Source organism: Rhipicephalus sanguineus, chromosome 6 (genome assembly GCF_013339695.2).
Source record: "Rhipicephalus sanguineus isolate Rsan-2018 chromosome 6, BIME_Rsan_1.4, whole genome shotgun sequence".
Lineage (NCBI taxonomy): Eukaryota > Metazoa > Arthropoda > Arachnida > Ixodida > Ixodidae > Rhipicephalus > Rhipicephalus sanguineus.
This window is the reverse complement of record NC_051181.1, coordinates 60,124,461-60,150,053: the sequence shown is the minus strand read 5'-3', so window position 1 is coordinate 60,150,053 and position 25,593 is coordinate 60,124,461. Positions and strand designations below refer to the sequence as shown.

The 25,593-nt window shown below is 48.4% G+C and overlaps 1 protein-coding gene across 1 annotated transcript in view; it reads left to right on the top strand.

Annotated features, from left to right (window-relative positions):
- LOC119397295 (endothelin-converting enzyme 1) overlaps positions 1 to 24,324 on the top strand; it is a 49,445-nt gene extending 25,121 nt beyond the window's left edge. The window contains exons 5-10 of the mRNA XM_037664724.2: positions 5,719 to 5,912; positions 7,115 to 7,411; positions 9,531 to 9,821; positions 17,472 to 17,765; positions 19,657 to 19,797; positions 23,960 to 24,324. Of these exons, the coding sequence (XP_037520652.1) occupies positions 5,719 to 5,912; positions 7,115 to 7,411; positions 9,531 to 9,821; positions 17,472 to 17,765; positions 19,657 to 19,797; positions 23,960 to 24,268 (1,526 nt within the window). The 3' untranslated portion in view covers positions 24,269 to 24,324. The remainder of the gene's footprint in view (positions 1 to 5,718; positions 5,913 to 7,114; positions 7,412 to 9,530; positions 9,822 to 17,471; positions 17,766 to 19,656; positions 19,798 to 23,959) is intronic.
- Positions 24,325 to 25,593: the final 1,269 nt, after the last annotated feature.

Genomic DNA, 25,593 nt, shown 5'->3' with positions numbered 1-25,593 from the left:
CCACCCAGGTCACGTAAGCGTTCTTTTTCTTAACCCATATATGCCCAAGCTCAGAAAAAAAGACAAAACAACTTTTTTTTCACAAAAAGTGTACTTCTACCCTCAAAAGAAAGCGCAAGTTCTTTATTTACTGCCAGGTAAACGCAACAGTTTTTCAAGCCGTCCTATACATATAGGACACTGGGCATTATGGATGCTACGTGCGGTTGTGGTAAGCCTTGAAGCATTTCACGTGAACACCGACAATGCATTTCTTCCTCTCCATGATGTATTTCATACAAAGCACGCGTCTGCCAGGAGAAAGCGGTCGGCATTTCACGTGCACTTCTTCCTCTCCATGACGTCTTTCATGCAAAGCACGCGTTTCCCCGGAAAAAGCGGTCGGCACGTGGCAGCATGAGAAGCGAGAAATGTTTAGGCTTCCACATGTTGAGACTGAGGCCCGCTTGATGTGCTGTAGGTGGCGCTAGCCACCAGCTAAAGAAATAACGATGTTAGAGTGCATCAAAGAAGCCTCCGATGTGTAGGACACTGGGCATATATGGGTTAATGTCGAGAAGACTGTCGGCTGCATCTGATTCTTTTCTGGTCCGCCTATCATTTCCCGTTCCATCGCACTCTATAGGGCATAATAAATGGACAAGGATATGCCTACTTAGTGGAAAGCACAATAATTGTTCGGGTTTAACGTCCCAAAACGACGATACGATTTTGAGAGATGCCGTAGCGGAGGGCTCCGGAAATTTTCGACCACCTGGGGTTCTTTAACGTGCACCTAAATCTAAGCACACGGATCTCTAGCATTTCGCCTTCATCTGGTTGAAACCACTTACTCTGGAAAGTGTGCACATGTAAAGAAACCTTCAGTGTGATTGCTGCGAAATCTAATGTCTAATTCTTACACTACTCCATCATTGACTACGGCTGAGGCAGGCAAGTACCCACCCCTGATCGCTGGTCCTAGGCAGACGATTTCCTTATTCGCTCAGTACTGGCGTTCACTTCAAGTCTTCCTTCAGCTTTAAAACTATCTTGCACACTAGTTGGTTCATATTGAAGCAGGGGTGTAGGCAAAATTTTTTTCGGGGGAGGAGGGGAGGGCACCTTTTTTGTCTGAAGTGGGGGCCGTGCAGGCAGATGTGGTCGAGTGTCATTTTGTGCTCTGCATGTTATGGAAAAGAAAATTTCGGGAGGGGGGGACGGGCCCGGTGTGCTCCCCCCTCCCCCTGGCTACGCCACTGTATTGAAGTAGAGAAGCGTTAAGCAAACACACACACACACACAAATGAGACAGGCAGGACAGCGCAGTCTGTCTTTTGCTGTCTTTCTTTTGTGTTTGCGTAGCACGACACTAGTTCTCCCTCGCATTGTAACATATTGCATGTTTTGTTTATCTTTCAAACACGTGTTCTCGAAGAAAAAGGTCACAGTTTCACCGCAAGGGTGAAGCAATGAATGCGATAGCAACAAATAGACCTTTTTCAAGCAATCCCAGAACCCCACGCGGGCGCGCGAAGCACCACGGGAAAAGTGTGTACGGCGAGCCCGCCGGCTGTTCCGTCGCTCGCTGCTTGTTGGCGCCGTGGGAGCGCCAAACGAAAAACGCGTCGCCGCTGGTTGACTATTATTAAATTCTAAATACTACACATGTCTGAACGCACCTCCATGTATTTCTACGCATGCTATGCGAAAGGAATGATGCAGTCAGTGTAGGTATTACCGAGCGGATGTAATACCGGATGTAGCAGTTAAGCGGCATGCGAGTTATCACGTGCTGATACATGCAGTCAAAACGTGCTAACGTGAGCTGGAACACCGAATTCTTATTTATTCAATGATTATTTGTTCACAAGTCGCTATGGCATTTAATGCCATAGCGGCTCGTGATCGCGTTTAACCAAACTGTAGAGAGGTGTTACAGTGCTCAGGTATACAGATGATTATTTGATTTTTAATTTACAAGTCACGCGCTGCACAAAGAAGTGAGCACATTCTAAACGTGTTTCTGCTGACCCGAAGGTCGCGGGATCGAATCCCGGCCGCGGCGGCTGCATTTTCGGTGGAGGCGAAATTGTTTGAGGCCCGTGTACTTAGATTTAGGTGCACGTTAAAGAACCCCAGGTGGTCGAAATTTCCGGAGCCCTCCACTACGACGTCTCTCATAATCATATGGTGGTTTTGGGACGTTAAACCCCAGATATTATTATCTAAACGTGTTTAAAGAAAAAGGGATGGGACTAGAATTCGCTTGCGAGATGCCTTGCTCTGATGATTTGCAGTTTCTTGATATGCTTTTAAGTTTCACTGCGGAGCATGTGTGCGGGCAATAGCCCGCTTTCAGCGAAATCGGTGTTTAATTTCGCGTCGGTGCGTTCCAATATTGTTAAACGAGGAATTGTGATGTCATGATTACGCACGGCATTGGAAAAAAATACTTGCGCACATAAGATGAGCAGTAGTTTCCAGCTGTAAAGTGATCAAAGAGGCGGGATATCCTGCTTATTGTTTTATCGGTTTGCGAAAACCTGTTCGCATGGCAAAGAAAGAATAACACGGATGTCCTCCATCCGTAAATAATGAAGAAACTAGAAATATTGCAGTTATTCCACATATGTATAAGAAGTCGCATGGCCTGAAGAACGTATAGGGAAGCGATGTGGGGGTGAAGGTTCTGTTTGCCGCCCCGGGCAAAGAAAAATGCGGTCAGAGACATGCCAGTTGTCTTGTAAATTGTGTAGGAGTTAACCGCAAATTTCTCTTTCTTGTGTCCACATGTACATCGGCCAGACTGGTCGATGCATTAATTCATTGAATGGAGCATCGAAATTCATTGAATGGAGCCGTCTCATCTCGCATCGCTATGTCAGTCATGAAAATGTAATCCCATCTTCGAAAGCACAGTAATTTTGTACCACCAACCTAATCGGACAACGCGAGAAATTTCGGAGGCACATCATGTCACAAATAACGCAACACTTTGTGTCATTCAACCTTCTCAGTCATTACAAGACAAGGAATTCAACTTTATTAATCGACTGTAAGCACGCGCCTTAGGTTTTGACTTTTTGTGCCTCTTCATGACACGCGCGACGCGCTCCGATTTTTGTATATATGCTTTTTTTTCACGGGTGCAATAAACTTTCAGTTGTGTGAGAGCGCTGGTTTGTGCACTTTCTTCCTTGTACTGCTCCTTTCTTTTTTCGCTCTAAGTATTATTCCAACCTGTAGTTATAGCACCAACGAAGGTTAGTAGGCACTTATCGTTCGTTACATATATGGTGCGAGCGACGCAATGAATGCCTCTCATTTCCCCAAATGCCGACTACACTTTCTAGTGTACTCTTTAAATATCATGCAGAACCTTACACTGTACTCGTCCAAAGTGTCGATGGACGTTGATTCCAAATGTATCCGCAAATTATAAACCGCTCCTGCACTTCACAGGCAACCGAGTTGTATTTTTTTTTCATTTATGCCGTAAGGCGCACTGGCGAAAAAAACATAAATAAAAGGTGACGCTTCTGAGCCGCTCAACTAGTCCAACAGTGGGACGGACGGAAATCGTCGAGAGGCTGTCGCAGCTAAACACTGAAGGTCGTGATTGAATTGCGCAGTCACATGTTACACCTTGCCAAATTCACTGCGTCTAAGTCTTGGCACGGCGCAAGCGCAAAGCTACAGCGCGAGGCCCTCGCGCTCGTCGAGGCGGCTGCTGCGGCGTACACACATTTCCCATGAGCGCTTGCGCGCCCGTTGGTGGCACTCGTGTGCTTGAAAAAGGTCTATTGTAGTGTTACACGAAGTGAGGCTGGCAGCCAGGCCCGTAGCCAGGAATTTTTTTCGAGGCGTGCCCACATGCTGAAAACCTTGACTTTTTTGAAAAACCACTATTTTTTATTATTTGTTTTTGTTAAAAAACACATACTTATTTCGGGCGAGGCCCGGGCCACTAGGCCCCCAACCCCCCCCCCCCCCCACCCCCACCCCCTGGCTACGGGCCTGCTGGCAGCTAATTGTTTGGTATCCGATCTCGCGTAACTACAAAACGCTGGTGTAAGAGAATACGGCCGCTCTAGGGAGAGATGCTCTTCGCACAGTCACTTCGCGTTCAGAGCGCAGCACGTAGAACGGTATACGAGCCGCCCGGTGTGATGGCATTCGAGATAGCGCGCGCCAGCGATCGCGACCGCGCCCTTACATAAAAGTGCAAAGTGGCTGCTCCCCCCACCTCGTGTCTTTTCATGGTCGTTAAAGATGGGCGGGGCGTTTCCTGTCTGCTTCGACGTCAGGCCTCCCGAGCGGGGTGATGTTATCGCATGCACCCTCCGAGCGACGGAAATTGGCCGGCTCGTTTGATCTCTGCTTTGGCCGCGTTGGTCGCCCCCGCTCGCGCGCTTTTACCCGCGGTAGAACATACAATGCGCGTGGGGATCTTATCAATTCGGACTTCATACCGGAAGGACATGACGGCGACGGCGACAGCAACGGCGAAGGGCAAGAACCCATCAAGACTTTCCATACGATTGCGATCGCAATAAAAAAGAACACCGTGGTTTTACCGCAACAGCAAGAACTGAATGACATAGCAACAGATCGGAATGTTGCACGAAGCAACGTTAGCAACTACCTTCTTCAGCATCCGACTCAGCGTAACTAAACAAAACGCTGGCGTAAGGAAGCACGGCCGCTGCAGCGAGGGAAGCAACCTTCTTGCTGTCTCTTGCTTCAACGCAGTGAACGGACTAGCGAATACACAGCGCGTACAAGGGTATGAGCTGTCTACTTATCCCTGTCAGGACAAGGCGCGCACAATGTACGCACTGGGTGGTACTGGTGGGCTAGTTGGTTGTACATGATCTTGAGAACAGTAGCGCAATATTTTAGCAAACATGGACAAACAAAGATAAACACAAACACAGGAGTGTGTATCTTTGTTTATTCATGTTTCCTTAAATTTTGCGCTGCCGCTCTCAAGATCAAACGCAGTTCTTGCCGAAGCCACGCAGCTCCTCCTCCGGGAACCATGGCCAGAGCGTTTCCTCTCCGCTTGAGCCGGGATCGTCGGCTGCCCTCGCACGCTTTCACTCGCACACAGAACATACTGTATTTACACGATTATAGGTCGATCCATTTTATGTAAATTTTAAATCCGAAGTTTGTGGTCGACTTACCAATCGAAACCGTAAGGTCGACTTACAAGCAAAACCGAAACAAACGAGAAATCAGGCACGCTCTGGCATAGTTACGACATTACGCTCCGGCTCTGCCTGTAACATATACCGTATTTTCTCATGTATAACCCGCACCCTACACGACGGTTCGCGGAAAACTTTGTAAAAATGATTTCCGCAGGTTGCCGCGAAGCTAGCTTCTCTGCATAGCTTTATAGCACTGCCGTGAAGCCACCTTTGCACACAGGACTTCGACTGTTTTTTTTTTGAACGACATCGTAAATAAATTTCCATCTTAGTAAATAAACATTGTAAAAGAAATGTGCTCGGGCTTTTTTTTTTCTTTTTTTGCCGTTTGATTTTAGGGGGGTGGGGCCAACTGCATTCGAGTCTAGTTAAAATCGCGTAAATACGGTACGACACGCGGAGCGATGTTATCGTTCTTTGATTTTATACGGAACTTCAGAGCGACAGCAAAAAAAATTGCTTGGTGTGTCCATATAGTATCCAATCGCGTTAAAACACGTTATCGCGTTCCTTTTTCCAGACAGCAGCGGTGAGCCATCTCATAGGTGCCGTTCGTCCAAGCGACCGACAACCACCGTCGTGCTAACACCGTCTCGCGAGTTTGGAATGTTGGCCCGGAAGCGCGCATCGCAGCAGGCAAGGCCATCTGCGCGCGCTCTGTACGTTCAACTCCTAAGCGACCACCTGGGAAGCGGCAGCGTAGACGCGTCAGCGGTAAGTTGCTGGCTGCTACACACTGCAGCCTGTACGTGATACGTCTTTGACACAGGAACACTGCTATCTCATTCAAGCGTACAGGCTTGATGTCCCGATTATGAAAGCGATTTGCCAAGTGCAGATCAAGTAAACCAATTCAGCGGGGATTCTGTCAGTGTAGGAAGTCACACGCCCCAATGTTTAAAGCACTAAAGCCGATTTCTTCCATTTTGCATTTTATATCAGTAGCGTGATATAACTGCAGTATCGTAAAGCGCCGTACGCCACATCGGCACTGCTCGAGTTCTCTTCAGCTACCTCCTCATTCTCCCCTACCGGTCAGTATTGAGCTACTGTTAAAACTCGATCTAACGAAACTCGATTTTGCGAATTTCCCGATCTAACGAATATATTTTCATTGCCCGGCAGGCACCCATGGGGTTCAATATTGTCATCAACCCGAATTAACGTACTAAATCGGCCACAAAACCCTACTTAACGAAGTTTTCCCAGAAATAACTGAGTAAAAAAGCGATGGCTTCCTTCTCATTTTGGCGCAGGCGGGTTTTGGTTCGAGTGTTCCGCTCGACCGCTCTCACGGTAATATGTGTAAGCGCCCTAGTCGCGACCCTAGTTTTACTTTGACGAGGCTGCCCTCCGAGCACATGCACGGAACAACGGACTCGGCAGTCAGTAGCACTCTTACGTAAAAAATGGCGCTAAGACCTGCGGTGGTTGCTTTCGTTATTTCATGGCTCAAGCGATAAACAGCACTACTTGTATACTCGCATTTTTCTCGCTCAATCTGCTCGCACAAACGGCACATTCATTCGCCGTTCATTTGCCTATCGGTAGCTTGTCATAGCTTCACGTGACCGTCTACCTGGCCTGCATCCGGGCGATGCAGGCCAGGTAGACGCCTCCCATGCCTCTCGGAGATGGGAGGCTCCATGTCCAGGCCGCCCTCCGGCTGCCCTCGCGGTTTATTCACATGCGCAGGCGTGGGTTGGCGGCAAAACAAAGCCGTGATAGCTTTTGGGTGTCGCTACGTTAAAACGTTAGATATCGAAAGACCGAGAAATCTTTCCCGATTTTACGTACTTTCCGATTTATATAAATAATTGGCGCGTGGTTATCGCTTCGTTAAATCGAGTTTTAACTGAATTCGTAAGTGTAGCTTCGATGATTGGAAATTGTGTACCGACCATCTGGATCTGCAGAGAAGAGCGTTCGAAGTCGCCGATCGCGTGGACTCCGAGTTCCTGGATCCCCTGGCAAGCGTCTTGGGCGACAGTTCTCCAGCGCGCACAACCACGCTAGAGAACAGCACTGTCTTCAAGGGACGCCGGGCCATGGCGACACGCTGGCGAGATGCCCTGTCTGGCTACGGCGTCGCCTCCGGGCACGATGTCCTACTGCGCATTGAGAACGGCGACTTCGTGCGAACTTTCATCGACATCTGGGAGACAAAGGGCGAGACGGAGACGCACATGTTCGTCTCCTGGTGCATAGTGCAGGTATAGTGTGGCGAATTTTATACGCATGTTTCAGCCAACGTCCAATGGTTTGGGAAATGCAAACAGCGGTGTCCTAGTCTGCCGTATTTACTGACACCTCTAGGTACGACTTGGCAGTGTTGGCGAAGTTTTGGCAATGGTGGCTAAATATGGCTAAACGATTGTGAATATTGGCTAACGTTCAGTAGCTAATGCTTAATATTTTATAGCTATATTTGCTAGTTTCGCTGGCAAGTGTTGGTGTTGGTTCATTTCGTGTAATGTAGGCTCTTCTTTGTTATAACAGCACAGGGGCGTAGCCAGAAAATCTTTTTTTTTTGCGGGGGGGGGGGGGTCAACCATACTTTATGTATTTTCGTGCGTGCGTTCGTATGTGCGCATGTATATATACGCAAGCAAAACTGAAAAATTTCTGGGAGGGGGGGTTGAACCCCCCCAACACCCCCCCTGGGTACGCCCCTGTAACAGCAGCAGTGTTCTTTATTTAACTTTGATCGTACGATACGCTAGCAATAATACATACTCAAGCTAGACCACAAGGGAGAAACAATGGGCGTGTTGGCAGCTCATCGTAATGCGGAAACCATAGCGCAAAAAACGAGCACTGCGTTAAAGGGGTCATGAACCACTTTTCCTAGTAATGATCTAATGACCTTAGTATCTGAGTTTACTGCCTCCCGAATTGATTGCCGCAAAAATTGCTCGAATCCGTCAAGAATCAGCGGAGTTACGGGGGTTTGGCACACGCTCTCAGCGCTTTCTCTCTTTTCTCGTGCCGACGAGCGCACTGGAAGCTAGACAGGGAGGGATGGCACAGGGGTAAGAAGTCACGTCAGCGCGCGTCATGAAACGCGACCGCTCTCCCGCTGTGATTCGCACGCGCGAGTGCGGCTACCGTGTAAAGTTAGCAGACTGAGGAGTGCGGCGCGGGCAAGTGGCCGCACCCCGTGGCAAGAAGCGCATCTCATCCGGCTATCGGCCAATAAGCATGCTATGTCTCCGCGACGTCAACGTGCAGACGCCCTGCCCACCGAGGAGAGTGAGAACCGGCCTCTGTTTGAAAAGAGGGCGCCTGAGGAAACGGCGACTTCGCGCTCCGCTTGTGGCCTTTACGCGGCGCGCACGACTGTAATATTTTGCAGAGCAGTTCATAGCCGTGTCAGCTTTCCGCAGGTTGTTTTTTAGATGCGAAGTATCTTATGGCGGAGTTCAATCCGGTGGTGGTGGTGGTGGTGGTGGTGTGCGGCGTGACTACCCTTATTGCGCATGCGCATACCCTCTCCACTCAACCTCTCCCATCCCCCTCTCCACTTCTCCTCTCCCCTCCCCCTCTCCACGTCCCCTCTCCACTTTCCCTCTCCCCTCCCCTTTCCACTCTTCCTCTGAAACGCGGGCTAGACATGCCGAAATTCTCTCCTGCGCAACACCGCGATGAGCACCAGCGCATGCGCGTCCCCTCCCCCCTCTCTCCTCTCCTACGCTGCCCCCCTCTCGCACACCTGCCGACTGCGTTCCCCGCTCCGCTCGCCCTGTGAGAATTAACGGCCAGGCTAGAGGGAAGACAAGACGCGCGTAGCGTTCCTCTTCGCGTTCCACGACGCGAGGTCGGTAGTATGCCCAAAGAACGCCAACGGAACGCGATCGTGCAAGTGCTTCGGCTTCGCATCGCCTCATGGTCCCCTTTAGCGGGAAATGGTGTAATTTTGCATTTCGCTTGTTCTTCGACGGGGATAAATAGCGAGTTTTAGTATAGCGGGAAACGCTTACGTTAGCTTTAGCGTGCGTCTCTTCAACAAGCCCAAGGGGTGCTTCATGACCCCTTTATGACAGGACAGGCGCTAGCTCTGAACTGAGGTGTCATTACATATCCTTACCACATATAGACTGTAAACTCCGAAACTGTAAGCGGAAAAAGAGTGGAATTTCATGGCAGACGGCCGCGCGAGCGTCCGGACGTACGCGGCTACATAGATAGACAAAAACACTCAATGTGCCATTGGTTCGCAAAGAAATTCTTCGAAATCCTGCGGATTTAGTATATAAGTAAATCGATTAATCGATCAGTCAATCAAAGCTTTTATTAAGCAGCTAAAACCGTGAAAATTGACCGCCCATGCAGGTGGCGGCGTTGTTCGCCAGCCAGCGTCTCATCGCCAGCTTCTACGAAAGCGAGCAGCACTCGCGTGTGTTGCACAGTCTTTTCTGTCTGGCGCACACCTACCTCCTCAGCGGGTTCGAGCTGTTCACCGGATACATCACCCAGGTGTTCTACGCGAACGCCCGCGACGACGCGGACGCTCTGGTCAGGGCGGTGCGTGACGAGTACAGCAGGCTGCTGGCCCGCTGGCCCAACCATGACAAGAACGTCACCGTTGTCGCCGACTGGAACTCGACGGCGGTCGCCTTCAATGTAGGTATTCACAGTTTTCACGCGACGTCATGGATGCAGCTCCTCACCATCATTGTACACGAACGTTGGATTCCGCGATGACGTCAGCGGACTGTATTACGATGTGTACATTACATTGTCCTATTCTTTCACCCATATTAGTGGTCACTGGTGTAGCCAGCAGGGGGGGGGGGGGGTAATTTCTCCCTCCCCGCGAAATTTTTGCATGTACATTTATTCATTCTCGCCCAGCAAAAGCTCCTTCTGACGTCACCACGAATACCCCTTGATGCCTCAGGAATGATCCTAACGAACCCTTGCGCATCTTAAGTGTTAATGCTAGAAGCTTAGCCAACAAGTTTCCACACATTCTTTCACTTATCACGGCCCATTCACTGCACATTGCTGGCGTAACAGGAACTTGGTTACAAGAACATACATGTATGCACGACAGCTAAATAACGCCTCCAGGTTTTACAGTTGTCAGAACTGACAGACGTCATGGAAGGGAAAGGGGTGTTGCACTATTTTTGCAGTCTGATCTTAGATTTTCAGTTATCCCCAATCCACCTAATACCGATTCTGTATGGTGTGAGATCTTTTTCAGAAACATTTCTATAGTGTTTGGCGTAGTCTTACGGCCTGCTGTCATCGAACATAGATCAGTTGCGCTCTTTAACAACTCTCATCCACGAGCGTTTCTTATTTACTTTCAGCTCGATCGGCCTGGGTGATTTCAGCACCCCCACTGTTTTGTGACCATCTTTACCGCTCACAGGCTATGACGTAGAAATCAGCAAAGTTCTGTTAGATTTTTCACTACATTTTAGTTCAAAACAGATTGTTGAAACTAACACAGGAGGGGATGCAGTTTTAGGTTGTCTTCGTTAGTCCTCTCCTCTTCGACAATGGTTTTGAATGCGAAGTCTCTGATGGTACTCCAGAGCCTGAGGCCGTTCTAGTATCCATTTCTGTTCCAGTGCGTGCCAACCATATTTTTTTCACATTCCCCGAGGTTACACGAGTCGATGACGCGTCTATTCTGGATCTTTTATGCGATTCTTTTGAAGATTTTGAACGTCTCAGCGAATGTAATGATGCGAATTCATTGGATGCTTCTTTTAAAAAGGCTGTGGCAACTTGTACTATTGATGGCTTCGTCCCTATAAAAAAAATTGGCCGCGTATCTGCGTGCTTCACTGCAAGTGTCGCCTAAAGACGATAGAAGAGGCGCTGCGTGAGATATGAACGCCATCTGGCAATACGTCGGGAAACATGAGTGCTGTGTTGCGGGCTGTTAGTCCCGGCACAGCAGCAGGCGAAGACCGGTGGTGACCAACGCGACCGGCGGGGACGCCAGCCAGCCCGAACACGCGGTTTGGCGCGAAGCACTGAAGCAGAAGAAACGTCCGCACTCAACGAGTACTCTCCACACACTCTTTTCTTTACACGTCGCCTGGGTAAAACATGAATGCCAGAGCGGCGCCCCTTGGCATTCGTACAGTGCAATACAGAACCGAAACCGAAACACAACAATGAGTTCGTGCAGAGGGCACGGAGAAAGGCAAGTTTCAGCGCAGTCGCATTTTCAGCGCAGCTTAAGAAACTAGGGTCTTTAGAATTACGTGTGTATGCATTTTCTATTGAAGGAACACACCACCTAATACATACCTAGTAATGTTTCGCCTCAGATATGCGTGATATTTACCTTTTGATTCACAAGGTTCACAAGTATGAACAGCCGTACCAGTTCAAGATGGCTGGCCCTTGGGCAAGTGGTTCAACTTTGGCCGAGTGGCTGAATCAAGAGACGTGCCGACAAACAGAAAGACAGACAGACCAAAATTTCTCCGTTTTAGTATCCCAAGAAAGACTATCGTCTTTAAAAAAAACATTCTTCCTGGATATGGCGTGACATACTTCACCTGTCGCGTCGTGTTGCTAGACTGAGGCGTTTAAAACAAAACGGTGACCGCCTCAAGATAGAGGAATTTAACCTCGCCAAGGAAGATCTTCGGATCAAAATTAATCCCTCAAAGGACTTCTACTACAAAGATACATTCCAAGATTTAATGAAAAGCAACCCTAAAAAATTTTGGGTTTCCATTTTGCCCATCTCAGCTGCCACAAATACAATTGTTATAAATAACGTCCCCTGTAGAGACCCTTTAACTATCTCCAACGCGTTCAACGAATACTTTCGATCGGTATTCACAACCGACAACTTAGATATTCCTGCCTTTAATCGTGGCTCAAGTAACTCAGTCAGTGACGTTTCGGTGTCTCTCGACGGTGTTCTGAATTTTATTTTGCACTTATGAAATAGGAAATCTCTTGGTTTTGATGGCATTCCCAATAATTTTATTCTTAGATATTGTGAGTGGACTAGCCGCTATTCGACTGTAATTTTTCAAAAGTCCTTATGCACTTCAACTGTTCCTTTAGCTTGGAAAGTAGCCAAAATCCTTCGTATGCATAAATCCGGCAGCAAGCAGTTACCACTAAACTATCGTCCGATTTTATAAACGTCTCAATCATGTAAACTTTTATAGCACATAATCTTAAAGATATCATGGGGTTTCTTGAAAATGATAACACCCTGGGTGATGATCAGCATGGTTTTCGAAAAGGTTTTGGTATAACAACTCAGCTTGTAGAATTCTCGCATGACTTTTCACACGCTCTAGACACTGGATACCAAATTGATGCAATTTTCATCGACTTTTCAAAGGCATTCGACGCTGTTACACATTCAAAACTGCTGCATAAACTTCGCGCAATTCTTAACAATTCTTCCTTAGTTGACTGGGTTGCTAGCTTTTTTAAACAACCGTTCCCAGTGATCTTCGTTCAATTCCTCAAACTCGTCTGTAGTGAATGTGTCATCCGGAATCCCCCAGGGTTCAGTCCTGGGGCCACTTTTTACATAATTATGTGTCTGCGAAAATCTGCATTTACGCTGATGACTGTGTACTATATAATGTAATTAATACCATTGATGACCACATTTTACTTAATGATTGTTTTGCACAATTTTGCTGATGGTGCGACAAATGGCAGGTGAATTTAAACTTTGTTAAAACAGTCACTCTTTCCTTCTGTAAACGCACCTTTGTTTCTATGTTCAATTACTTTTTCAATGCCTCCTCTCTGAAACGTGTGTCCGATTACAAGTACCTAGGCCTCGTCTTCACACCCAACATGTCCTAGTCCAAACATATCGAATACACTTGCGATAAAGGTTTAAAGAAACTGGGCTTAAAGATGCTCCAGGCGAAACAAAATTGCTAAAGTATAAATCGCTCATCAGTCCCATCCTCGAATATGCCTGCTCCATATCGAATCCTTATAAAGTATCGGACATTAACACACTAGAATCCGTTCAAAAGACAGCCATTTGTTCCATCTTCCGCCGTTACAAGTGGAATTTCTCACCCTCCTCCAACCTTGCTACGCCAGGTCTACAACACATCTCCGAGCGACGCGATCTCGAATGTCTAAAGTTGCTCCATATTCTCATTAATACTCCACGCTAGACAATAACCAATGAATATCTGTCTCCCGATAAACTGAAACCCACAAGGAATAGCCACAAACTCAACCTCACACCGTTCCAACCACGTACTAACCTATTTAAATTCGGCTTCTTTCCGCACACTATTGTAAAATGGAATTTATTGCCTGGTTCAACCAGGTCGTTGCCTTTAGAAGATTTCTTGCATGCATGTGTAGATCAGAGCTTTGTTTCTTAAGAGTTGAATTTATTTTATTCTTCTTTTTTCTTTACCTTGCAGTGTTGCATTGCTTTTCTGTTGTCTGGCGATGTAACGAAAAAATTTTCAGTAGCTTAGCTCGGCTATGCCAGGATATACGGAGCGTTAGGGCAAGGTTCCGCTGATTATTCTTAGCTTTCCTGGTTGTCAAGCTTCTTCGCTTTTCTGCGCCGCTTCGCAGCATTTGCGCTGTCCTTCTCCATGGCTATACCACACTGGCAAACGCCAGCCAGCTGGTCTGACAACTGGCTAACCTCCCTGTCCTTCCGTTTTTCTTTTCCACCTCCTCCTCCGCTACATGTATACACCCTCTGATACGTCTGCGCATGCGCGCAGAATGAGAGGCGCTATCAAGCGGCTCCGGCGCAGTGTCAGACGACCACTGGCGCTACGGAGGCGCACAGCTGGGCGCGCGCCGGCGCCAGTGCGTCTGCCGCGGCTATGACGTCACTCCTCTGGAATATGCGCAGACCGGCGAGGCGCGCGCGGCGGCGGCGGCTCCGGTACGCCAGCCGTGCGCCGTGTGATGTCACTGTTCCTCACGCAAGCGCAGCACGGCTCTCAGACTGCCACACGAAACTGCTCCACCTCGGCCAGCGTAGCTAACGCTACAAAACCCACTCCTGCGATAGCCCAAATTGGGCTGCAGTATGTAAAAATAAGATAAATGAAATATTAAATATATATATATACGCACGTACGAACATACATAAAATTCATTGCTCGAAAATGCGCGGAAAAACACGGTCACGAGAAAGGCGATAAACACAGGATGACGCGTTACTAACAACTGAATTTTTTTTTATTCAGAACGCACATTTTTATAACGCAATCCCGGTAAATCCCCGCCATGACGACCGATAACAGACAATTACCTAAAGCATCAAATCATCTGCTCGCACGGATCGTTGTAGGAACCCTATCTCTTTTTCCTGTAAACTGATAGAGGGATGACTTATAGACCTCAAACTTCCTTGGCTAATGTGAAAGGCCTCAGTAATTTGCCTCTGAGTTTTCGCTTGGCGCCTGTAAACTACGGTGGTCCTTTCAAACCTACGGTTTGAAAGGACCACCGTAGTAGGCCACCGTTGGCCACCGTAAACTACGGTGGCCTGCATCCACTCTCTTTACAGTATCTGCAGTGCATGGCTAGGTGTGTACATGGCCTGCCAATTAAAGAGCTGTGGTGTTCCCTTAATCGTGTGTTAAGGCACCTTCCACACTCTAAGCCAAAAGAGAGCAACGGGGGTGGGGGGGTTCCTCCTTTGAGGGAGCAAGTGCTTTGCCACTCCCATTACTCTCCTAAAAGGAGCAACGGCAAGGGGACGAACCGTTGCTCTCCTTGAGGACCAACTGTTACTCCTTTCCGATGCTCCTCAAGGGAGCAACGGATGCTCCTTCCCGTTACTCCTTAGTTTCTTCTCGGGCCGAAAAAAAAAATTCGTTTTTGATTGACTTCTAGAGCACATTGAGGTATATACACATATTTGTTTGGATGTATAAATGATACACAGACATCTCGTTCAGAAAGAAATTTCAGAAAATTTGCAACAAACACACAGGATTCGAACTCGCGACCACTTAATCACCATGCGCGCACGCTAACCACTGCGCCACCAAACGCTACGGCGCCGTCTGAAAGGAAACGGGGTTATGTATGTACCGACGGGTCGTTGCGCGTTCTGACATGTTAGTGAAATGAGTATAGGCGTGCAGAACCAGTGGTGATGTTCGAAAGAGAATAGAAGGTAACAATGTATACATCTGAAAACGTCAAGGCAATGAGTCTCTCGCGAAAACACAGGCTTTGCCGCGCTCCCTTTGCGCTAGCTAAAAGGCCAGTTTTTTCTTTTTTTTCTTTTTTGCCCGGAGGTGTGTTTTCTTCTTCTTTATTATCATTGTTATTATTAATATCAATATTAATAATATTATTTTTTGCTGAAGAGTCGCCTCCCCTTTGAAAAGACAACACCGCCCGCGCTGATAACGTCTGTTTGCTCTGAGATTAAACACAAATTCAATCTACCGGACCCGATTGCGATAACTGCCCTCCCGCCAAAATCAGCCAGTGACAAGGTAGAGATGAGGGGGTAGGGGAGGCAGCGGCGTTAGCTCGCTGTCAGTCTCGTTGTCAGCATAAAACCGCAAATGTAAAGTCTATCAACTGCGTACTTCTCTCAACCGCTTGTTTGTCGCGAAGTATACACGGAGTCTCGCGAAGCTTCGCATTTTATTGCCACACTCTCAGGCTATATATTTATGCCAAATGTTATACGCAAACACGCCATTTGACTTGCGACGGCAACAGCTTCAGGTGCTGGCGTTCTAGTGCAACCATGCCTTTTATTGGGCGATTTTAGCTTGTATTGTGGGCTTTTAGCTTTACGTTACCGTGTTACGAGTTGCCGGAACGAATCTGCGCATACGCGGGCCTTTACGGAACGTGAACTACTCTCCGGATTGGCTTTACGTTTACGGCCCTATCTCGAAAATCCACATTTGTTCGCGGCTACTCGCGATACCCGCTTTGCCGAGGCTCCAGCCGCCGAGTAAAAATAAGCCGAAGTGCGAGCGGTAATTGCGATCACTTTGTTTCAGCGGCTAGAGTCACTAGAGTGACCTAGAATTAGAATACCGAAGCGGTAAAAACGTGAGAAGCCTTGACATAAATACCCCGACAGGTTGGATAGGTGACGCCATCTAGCGGGAACAAGATGAAGCAGGCAAGCAAAAAATTGTTATTTCAGAAACATCGTGCGTTCCACTTCTGGTGTAAATGCCTTGCCGCGGCATTATTACGAATGAGTTACCTTTTCAATCATTTTTTTTTCCTCTAACACTAGGCGAAAACAAACGTGTCCACGACTATGGTTGCACGAAGCGTCACAAGATGGCGACACCATCATCGGATAACCCGGTATTCTACGCTAAAAACCCCTCAAGATATTTCTGCAGCGGTTATACAATCTTATATAAATTAAATATAATTTAAATGCCGTTATCATCAACATTTCATGGTTTATTCAAACGTAAAGGTATCCGTTTACGTACGGGGACGTAAAACCTTTCTAAAACATGTGTTCCGGTAACACGGTAACATTGAAAAGTTTACGTACAAGCCAAATGTCCCTATTAGCGTGCGTATCTCTCTGTTCAGTTTACAAAAACTAGTTTCCTTATGCCAGCCCGCAAGAAAATGTGGCCCATGCATCGACCGATACAGGGTGCGTCCTGCAGGAGAGCAGCGGTTGCGCGCCGAGAGAAACTGTTGCCGTTCGTCCTTCTGTTGCTCCCTTCCAACCTAACCCTAAACGCTTACTCCCCCAACTTGAGCCATGTCAGCCATCTTGTTCCAGTTGGTCTTTTTGGGGAGTAACAGTTGGTCTTTAGGACTAAAACCGGCAGTTACTCTCGTTTTTTCCATTTTTGGCTTAGAGTGCAGTCTGCCCGACGTAGACCATACCGCATGACAGGGGCAGTCTATATACGACACCTACTGCGCAAGGCACAAAAGACTTGGCGTGGTTCATACTGCATGCCTTGCGATTTCGAACCAACTCGCCCAACTTTCAATCCTGCTATATATAAACTATGGTCGGACTCCCCCCTCCCCCCCCCCCCTTTACGAAAAAAAGTTCTGGCTACGGCCCTGTTATTGTTGGTGTACAAAACTCAACACCAGTGGTTTAAAGCGTGCTAGTTTCCTCTCTAAAGAAATGTGGAATCTGGCACCATTAGCAGCATCGGCAAGCCTAATTCTGTTCTTGAAGACACAGGGGCAGAGAAGCGCCCCCTTTTGACGAAATCCGTTGCCGATACATTGAAGTGACAGGGCGAAATAAGAGTCGTCTGTATCGGAGGCCAAACGCCAATCAGGCTCGATCCGCTATCGTCGCAGGCCGTGGACCGAACGATCCGTGAATCTGGCGACGGTGTCGCCTGGCCCGATGCTGGGTCCCACGAGCCGTTGGTGACGGGCGACTCGCTGGTCAAGGCGTGGCGCCTCGTCGCGGCCGCCGTCCGCGCCTCGTCCCGATATCCACGGATGGTGGCCGTGGCGGAGTCGATGCAGGCGCTCAGCTTCTACGCGAACGTCGGCAAGGAGTTCATCCTCATGCCGTACGTCTTCGCCTTCCCGCTGTACGACGAAGACGCGGCGAAGGTTCTGAATTACGCCGGTCTAGGAAGCCAGGTAAGGACACTGCAGTATACACGGGCTGGGAGGGAAACGAAAGGACGAAAGGGTAACAGTGGTTTGCCTGTTTCGGTGAGTCATCTGCCTGTATTTGGCGGTGTTGAGCCAAAATAAAGTCAACGAGAGTCGCAACGTGGACTTGTTGATCATTAGAAGCAACTGGTTGCAGCGTGAACTCGACACAAGCACCAACGAAGGCACGAAGAAGACACACGTAGCGGTGCGATCGTGCCTTCTTTGTGCCTTCTTTTCTGCTTGTGTCGAGGTTGCGCTGCAACCAGTTGCTAAAATGAAGGAGAGGGAGGGATGGTAGCGGAACTGGGCGTATCAGGTATTTGATTGCCTTCTCGATATTCTTTTTAATGCGGCACGAAGAGTTGTCGCATGAATTATTCTATTGCTAGACTTGGACACGTTGTTTCCCACCACTGCCACCAGTTGTTGCGTGTAAGGAACGGGGCGAAAATGAGCAGCGCCTGCTTGGAGCTCGAACCACGATAACCGCATAGGCTCTGGCAGGAAAGACGAGACGACGTGAAAGCAAATTAATTAGTAACCAACTAGCTCCGCTCTCTGTTATTTTAAATTAACTGAAGTTTAATACATTGCTTGGGTTAAGCGGCGCACTCCGATGAGCACTACAAAAACGTACGACACGCGTATAAACTCCGAGCAGTGTGAGCTACAGAGAGTTGCGAGCGGTGATGCCAACCTAGGTGGGAGTTTTATTTCCAGATGGACCCCCGAAAATTCCCGATTATAACAACCCCTAGACTGACTTTTTAATGTCATTCTTCAGCCTAATTCACCTTTAGCAAAGTCTAAAGGTACTTCGCCCTCTGACCCATGTCTTATGAATGTTATTATAAGTAAAAAGTACTATATTAGCAGTAATGAAGGTCTCTTTTCTTTGTTTTCTGTGGAGTAATTGCAAATAAAGGGCTTGCAGATGGCACCTGTTGCTACAGAGAGAAAGATTTGTCAAGTTCACTTTTCCCACTCAAGGAAGTCCCGCGGAGGGGCGTCTTGCGAGCTCACCGTCAGACGAGGAGGGCGTGAGCGCCAGAAGAGGAGTAGTGCTAGCTCCGCACATTCACGAACACTTCTAATACACACACAATTTGCGCGGGCGACCGACACATCCCTTCGCACTGCATGATGGCGACTGGCCCTGGCTGCAATACGCGCATCCCTTTCGTTTTCGCCAGGGCCGCGCGAAGTGAATTGTAACGCTATTTAGCTGTCTGTGTGTCAGTGTCTGTCCACTTGTCTTTCCGACCGTATGTATGTACGTACATGCGCACGTGTGTGTGTGTGTGTGTGTGTGTGTGTGTGTGTGTGTGTGTGTGTGTGCGTGCGTGTGTGTGTGCGTGTGTGTTTGTGCGTGTGTGTGTGTGTGTGTGTGTGTGTGTGTGTGTGTGTGTGTGTGTGTGTGTGCGTGTGTGTGTGTGTGTGTGTGTGTGTGTGTTCCTTTTCTGGAACAATACGGAGGCTAACTATCTCCTTTGCGGCGATCTTGGATAAATTCTACATTAAACGCTGCAGCTCTCTTTTACAAGACTTAATGCACTGGGAGCATTGTCTTGGTTTATAGAGAGAGAGAACAACTTTATAAAATGCCTGCAGAGATGATGAGGCTGGATAAGTGTTGCAACTTTATTTGTCGGAAAATGAACGCGTAGAATCTACATAAATCGACGACACAGACAACGCAGACCACGGGGCCTCAGGGCTGTAGTCCGTCATTCTACCGATATCTTTTCATGCAAGGAACAAGTAATCTAAAAGAGCCATGCTGGGTGTTTTATAGTTCTTGATGGAAAAAATATTAAAAAGTTATACAACCCAAATTGAATCCTATAGGGTGCCGATGACTTCTCCATGGTAGGTCGCGCAGGCGCTGGGAGAGCTGTTCCTTGCGGCCTACCGAACCAGCTCGCCGCCTGCTCGGGAACCCGTGCTCGAGTACACGCAGTGCGTCCTTCCCGATGCCAAAAACGCCCGTCAGGACGAAAGTCAGGTGATGCAGGTGAGCGATGTCATACTCGGGCTCCGCGCAAGCTACACTCTAAGAAAACAAGATGGCTTTTACTCTCTTCATTAGAGACCGGATTTTAGGCAAATCCCTATTTTGTTCCTTCCGCTCCTATCTCATCACTTTGATATACAAGCATGAATTAGACGTTAAGAAGGGTGTTTATAGGCTTTTTAGAGTGCCTATAAATGCCTATTTTTGGCGTTTGTGACTAAATGCTTCCAAATGCCTATAAATGCCCATTTTCAAAATTGGCGCTTATAGTAACATTATTTAGCCTCAAGTTTCGCTCCCGGGAGCAGTTTGAAACCGTTATTCATGTTACGCCGCAACATTGACTCTTGCGAGGTAACATGAATAACTGACATGAACTATAGGGAACCCAAGCTCAAGTTTGCGGCGCGCCAGCCGCGCTGCGGCTCTGTCGGAAAGCTCTGAACCTTCGGCGCGGCCGGCTCAGCCCCTTTCACGGTAGCGGTAGCGCACGTGCGCACGCGTTCTTCTCTCGGTGCGGATAACTGGGGGGCCGTCAGCTGGGTACGTTGAACCGAGAGGCTTGCTGTGCGAAGCTGCGCATTTCAGCGATGGCAGAAGCGACCCCGCGGAAGCGCAAGCGTGGTCCGAAGTATTGCGGTTTAGCGGCCAGCCACAACAGTGCAGACAACACCAAGGCACGCGATTCACGTGTTAAACTGTATCGTTTCCTGGGCGTGTCGTACGAGAAATAAAGGCGGCAAGCGTGGATAGCTGACAGCGCTGTCTCGCCTTCTATTTTGGCTGTCTGAGTTCATCGCTTTCGTTCGTTCCGACTACCTGAATCGGTAAGTAACACGGCGCATGCACGCAGCGACTACATTAATGATTACTCGCTGTCTTCTCGTATTGTTAAAGTCCAGTTACGGTTGTAAGTGAAGCAACTTTGTGTTTTGATTCCCCGTGTTCGTGAGACCTACCAGTCATTGTTGAACGTTCACATTCGCGTTATACCGTTAGCATTGCGCGGGTGGTTGAATTCAACTGAACTCGACACATCGTCAGAAGTTCGGCGCCTGCATTTCACGCGTCGGGAAGGCTGCTTTATCACGCCGGAACGGACGTCTGTGCATTTGCAGCAAGCTTTGACATCGTTCTGCAGGTTTGCTTTGTTTTTGTCACTTTATTAGGGTGATATATATTTAAGCCGCTAAATATAACTGGCACTTAATACATGCTTTGCAATTGCAACCTTCAAGTAACCACCTTCTGACTTTGTGCGATTTTCTAGGCGCGTTCACGAAGCAGGTTTTATACGCCTGTCAAGTCGGTATCATAAAAAGAGACTGCAAGCATGACGCGAGAGCCGAAAAAACGAGGCGAACAGTTCATCTTGCTTCACAGTGGTTAAAGCTCAGCTGGCTGCCTCGCATCTTAATCGGCGGGTGATTCTCCAGTGGCACGGAGGACTTGACTCTAACCTTCTCAGGAAGCAGTGCCGTATAATCTTTTTTTCGCACGCCGCGAACGTTTGTTCACGAAAGCACACGGCTGCTACTGTAAGCATGCCATATCAAAACAACAAACATATGATTCGTAGTCCACGCCGCAGAACATCCATAGCGTGTACGGCTTCATTTCGGAGTGCATGTGGACCATTATTCATCTTTAACATGACAGAATGAGACTTACCTCGAGGTATACGTCCTACACGGTGTAATCGCGACTTGGGAAATGCATTTCGCTTTGAGTTGGGCGTCGTTGTTATCGATCGTCTTCTCTTCACCGTTAACGTGATTGACGAGCCTTTCTCATTTTATCAAGTTCGCTTTTCGGAAGTGCCAGTCAAGCTTGAAAATCCTTTTGAAGCCGCACTGCAAGCGGTACATTGTGAGGCGGCGCAAGTGCACCGCGAGAGCTCTGCACGTGCAAAGCGAGCGGCAACGCGGTGGAGAGAAGAGAAAACGCGCGCTGCTAACACCCCAGTTTCTCTTTTTCTGCCAGAGATGGCGCTGCCTGTCAAGAGCAGCAGCGCCGCTAAGCGTTGCTTGGGAAGCCTATGGGGTTCAACCTAGACCTCTAGTTGAACCAACTCCCGGAAACAGCCGCTAGCAGCCGTGAAGTGGGACACGCCGGCGAGCATTTGCCGCCGCATAGACATGGCGCGAGCAGTTAGCGAATGGGAGACCGTGGAGAGCCGTCAGAGGAAAGGAGATTGAAGAGTAAAAAAAAAGGAAAGGAAAAAAAGATGGTTGATCCCTCCGTCATAGGAATCGGAATAACACGAAAGTAAAGCGTGCCCTTACAGAAGAAACTGAATGTTTGCTGGACATTGATATAAGAGAGTTTGCACGATGCATATTGATGTCTGGCAGCTATAGCACCGTTTAACATTGATGCACGCACTTTGATGATTGGTGGTACGTATCCATCCCGACGACTAACGTCCATGTTAAATGATTAAACAAACCTTTCTGGTAGCTGTAGTAGTTAACGGTGAAAGCGTAATCGGAGAACGAGGTGTGATAGCCAGAAGAGCGTCGTATATTGGACGCACAAATTGGTCGCCATCCCGCGGCATTTTAAAATGTGATTGAACACCACGGCCGCACTAGAGGGAAATCCAAAGCGCGTCGTGCCGCCCCGGTAGCCCGGCCGCGATTTTTCCCGGGGCGAGCGCGTGAGCGGGGAACGCGGTGTTACAGCCAGGTGAGGCAGGCGCGCGTCGCAGAGCTATTTTTGGTTTGGATTATCGTGATGCTATGAGCGAGGCCGACACTCTTACGATGCTTGGGCTAAGATCACCACCTCGCGGTGTGTTAAGGCATCGAGAAAACTGAACTTCTATTGAAAACGCGCCGAATGGGACGGACGTGTAAAGGCCGAGACAGACGGTATGATTTTCCGTGCGATGTGCCGGCCGACGCGGCGGTGGGGGAGAGGGAATGGTGGCTGTCCGATGCTATGAAAGGTCACTATTCCGGTTTCCCCACCGCCGGGTCGGACGTCGCATCGCATGGAAATTCGTACCGTCTGTCTCGCCCTTAACGCGTTGCAGGCGCTAATCGCGAAGGCCACAGTAATGACGAATTACTTTACTTTACTCCTCCCAGAGGGCAACAGCACCCCACCGACCTAAAGCCCCCTATAGGGGCTTTAGCCGACCGGGAGAGTGGTAGATATAAAAGGCGCGTTTGTAAAGCCTCTAGAGTCTGTGACCGTGGCGCAGTGGATAGCGTGCCCGGCATCTGTTGTTGCGGGCCGAGCGGTCGTGCTTTCAACGCCCGATGACGGACTTTGCCATCTGATCATGAAAATTCTTTCGACGTCATTTCCGTGACGCAAATACGTCACTGAAGTCTTGGTGGACCCCGGCATAAAACACTTTCGTGTTAAAATCGCAGTGTCTATCGTCTCAGTGCTACCCACTAGTTTTGAAGCTTGGTGGATGGCTTCGATCTAACGTCGGCAGCTTTTTTCTGCTCAGGAAGCATTGTTTGAAATGGAATAACATTTAAACAAGACGCCCTTGAAAACTACCTGTAATTGAGGTTGAAGGACGACACAAGAACAACACACACCAGAGCCATGTGTGTCCCTCCTTTTGATTCTTGTTCCCTGGGCTTGGAAACATCGTAATATGTTTCCCATGGTAGCCTTAGTGAAAATGTGTATTATCTGAAAATTATCTCGTGTGGGCTTTTCGACCGTTATTTGCTTTGACATAATCATGTGTATATTTCCATCAAGCTCAAACACCTAATTGTCTTAGTGAAAGAAGGTGGTGTTTAATGAAACTGATAGGTACAAGTACATTTCACTTCTGTGCAGGCTAAACAATCATATCTGTAGCTTATGCCGCAGTTCAACTTGGAAATTTGTTAAGTAGCGTTACGGTGCCGACATTTGGGGCCCGTGGTACATTTCAAGCTGTCTGCGCTCGCTCGTACAGAGGTCAAGACAATTGTCCAAAACGCGCAAGTAGTGTGACATGGAGTGCACATGTGTCATCTGGCCAATAACTTCTGGATGCGTCAGCAATATTTACAAGATAATGCAAATTTAAGAGGCGGCTTGTCCTCCTTTCGCTATGCCGATCGCTTCATGCTTGGACAATGTCCTTGCAATCAAGGACACGTTCTGTAGGCACAAGTGTCTTGACCTCCGTACGCGTGTGTCGCAGGTGCTGTCGTTCAACGTGCTATTCGACGCGTACAGGGCGAGTGCCCAGGCCGGAGACAAGCGGCTGCCGGGTCTCGAGGCGCTGACGCTACCCCAGCTGCTCTTCGTGGCCGCCTGCTACGCCGACTGTCCCGGAGGAGGCCTGCCTTCGCCGGCCTCCTTCATAGCCGGGGTGCCGGATCCGTGGCCCGGGGGCGAACCCCGCTGCGACGCCATGTTGCGCCGGACGAGCCACTTCGCGCGCACTTTCGGCTGCGCCCCCGGCAAGCGCATGAACACCGGCGCCTACGCGTGCAGCCTGTTCCCTTGACCACATGCGGCGTCGATCTGTTGCCAAGTGCTGCGTGAGTCCGAGGCGACGCGACGGCGCTTGGCATGTGGAATGCGAACACTCATCGTTGGCCAGAAATATTGGCAGTATTCGTGGCGAAGATTGAGATGCCGTGCGATTATTATCAAGTGCTTGTGAATGTATGAAAGAACAAGTTATGCAGTTACTGACTATGGAGTTTGCTGCCAGTATCATGCATCGGGTGATCGCGTATCCGCGTTGTTTTTGCGCTTGTCACTTTGTTTCTTTATTCTTTAATGAAATATTGAACGTTACCGTACCTAGTGTTTATGTTTTAAGTTCATTCAAATCTGTGGTTCTTCATTTGTGGTCATATGTCATTTTAACAATCGATCTAGTTCCCTTTTCCTTTCAAGTAATGAACATTGCCTTATGCTTCTCAGTGTTTGTCGCTCGTGACACTGTCGGTAAACTGAGCGTAACTCGGTCACGCATACATATATGAAAACATGTTCCGAAGGCAAACTGTGCGACATTATCGCCTGGCACAATGTACCAAATTATCCGGGTCACCTTTCTTCTGCAACGCAAAATGTCTTGGTACGCCATCGCTTGCCGGGTATGTTTGTGTCTGCTGTTTATTAAGGCGTGGGTCGCAACACGAAGGTGTATATACACAGGTCCTGCAATGTGGAAACTTGCGTCCTTATCGCAAACTTGAGCTTGCTCCTGTATCGGCCTTGACATCTAGTGGAGCTGAGAGTGGCGGCCTTGCCTCGGTGTAGCGTGGTGGCGCTGCTTCAGTATGACGTTGGAGATAATATATAACTGTTGCGGTTTGACGTCCCAAAACCACGATATGATTATGAGAGACGCCGTAGTGAAGGGATCCGGAAATTTTGACATCCTGGGGTTATTCAACGCGCAGCTAAATATAAGCACACGGGTGTTCTTTGCATTTCTCCCCCATCGAACCTTTTTATTGAATTACACAAGGCATTCGGCTGACCTTTGAAAATAAAATAGGGGTGTGCGAATATTCGTGTTTCGAATTCGAATCGAATAATATCTCATCGAATAGTTCGATTCGACTTTCGAATAGCTGGTATTCTAAGTTTCGAATAATTCGACAGGAAGAATATTTAAAAGGCGACAACGGCCAATGGTGCAACTTGGTTAGGGTGGGCCGTCTAAAAATAATACCAACGTCGTTGCAGTAGGCCTTTCGTTGAAACTTTCAGCAATATCCTGGTTCAAAAGCGAGCGCATGTTTATTTGAAAGGAGATTGTTATTTCCGCATGTAAAACAACGAAACACGTGAGAAAACTTTCAAGCCCTTCAC